Genomic DNA, 1486 nt, shown 5'->3' with positions numbered 1-1486 from the left:
TTGTCCATGCTTCAGAACCAGTATATGGAACACATAAGTCATGATCTCCACTGAAAAAAAAAACATGAAACTTTTGATGTGTATAGTTGTCCCTCTCAACAAGTTTTACTATCAAAAATTAAACTTTTGACATTTTGACCTATTTAGGAATCCAATGAATTCTAACACTACTACACCAATATTTTGTTAGTAATCAAATTTCTATTGTTAAGTCACCAACAAGATCAATGACATTTGATTAAAATGATGGAGATCTTGCCTTTAAATTCCATATTTTAAATAATCACATATCAATTAATCCTTTAATTGATCCTAAATGTGTGGAAATGGAATACTTTGTCTACCATACATGTCTAATATATATCCTCACTAGGTATGGTCAAAATAGAGGTTTCTAAGAAGTAATGAGTACAAGTATTATTCTCATTGATGCAAATATAACTATGGAGTTCTGATGATATCATTTCATTAATTGCATCATGCTACAATAATGTAATTAAATGTGATTAATTTTATAGTTCACCTGTATATAAGTGCTCGATATCCATTGGAAGTTAGTTTTTTGTGGAATTCGATCATGCTTCCTTCATCATGATTGTACTCAATATTATTTGTGCATAATTTCCACTCATCGACCACACTTTTCTGTTTCACCACAAAGACATCAATTTTATACTCTATTCCACATTAGGTAATCTCCACAAACGCATTAGACCATGACGCAACCGTAGTAGTCGACATTTTGATCTTATTAGGTTGCATCGACATTACAACAAACACAATGATCAAAATTACAGTAAACAATACTACAACTATAATTTATAATATTGTAACTACTTACTAACAAAACTTACATCTACTGTATGAATTGCTTTCCTGACAGCTTCATTATTCAGCCATACGGTTCCAACCTCATCATCCTAGTTAGAGCATTATATTTAGTTACTTGTAATATGAGCAATAAGAATGATATATAGGAATTAAAATGGATTGTATTCTATATTTTTTAAAGCATCTTGAGCATAATCTCCATTTCAATTGAAAGAGAGCAAGTTAAAAGGTAAGAAATGAATATGAAATGATAAAGATCTAAAGTAGCAAATAAACTTACAAAGCAAGGAACACTGCCAGTATAACTAAGTTCTGGCCAAGTTGGTACAATTCCACTCTTCACAGGTTGTCCTAAGGGCCAAGCACGACCGAACATTCTTCTTCTAACAGGCATAGGTTTATCTGTCTCACCCAACTTCCTAAAACTGAGTGGCAACCTATTATCAGATCTTGTGTTCTCCGAGCCATGATAACATGGTTCTAGAGTGTCATATGGGTTTAAACTTCCAAGCACCTATAGTAGAAGAAGAAAAAGCATAAGTGAGTGCCACATTCATTTTAACCTAATCTCATTCCAGGACTGTTTATAGTTAAATCACCTTATCCACTTTAAGCATCATTTGTAAGCAGGTTATATTATTGATTCTACCATGGT

The 1486-nt window shown here is 32.3% G+C and overlaps 1 protein-coding gene across 1 annotated transcript; it reads right to left on the bottom strand.

The window, feature by feature from the left end:
• Positions 1–7: 7 nt before the first annotated feature.
• LOC109341914 (serine carboxypeptidase-like 21) lies at positions 8–1345 on the bottom strand (the record flags this gene model as incomplete). The annotated part of the gene is made up of 4 exons (XM_019579887.1): positions 8–50; positions 524–645; positions 855–920; positions 1112–1345. Coding segments are annotated over 4 exons (465 nt in total), but the record flags the coding sequence as incomplete, so codon positions are not given.
• Between the last annotated feature and the right edge of the window lie 141 nt (positions 1346–1486).

The sequence above is a fragment of the Lupinus angustifolius genome, unplaced genomic scaffold (assembly GCF_001865875.1).
Source record: "Lupinus angustifolius cultivar Tanjil unplaced genomic scaffold, LupAngTanjil_v1.0 Scaffold_884, whole genome shotgun sequence".
Lineage (NCBI taxonomy): Eukaryota > Viridiplantae > Streptophyta > Magnoliopsida > Fabales > Fabaceae > Lupinus > Lupinus angustifolius.
The sequence above is the reverse complement of the archived record's forward strand: the minus strand, read 5'-3'. Positions and strand labels throughout refer to the sequence as shown.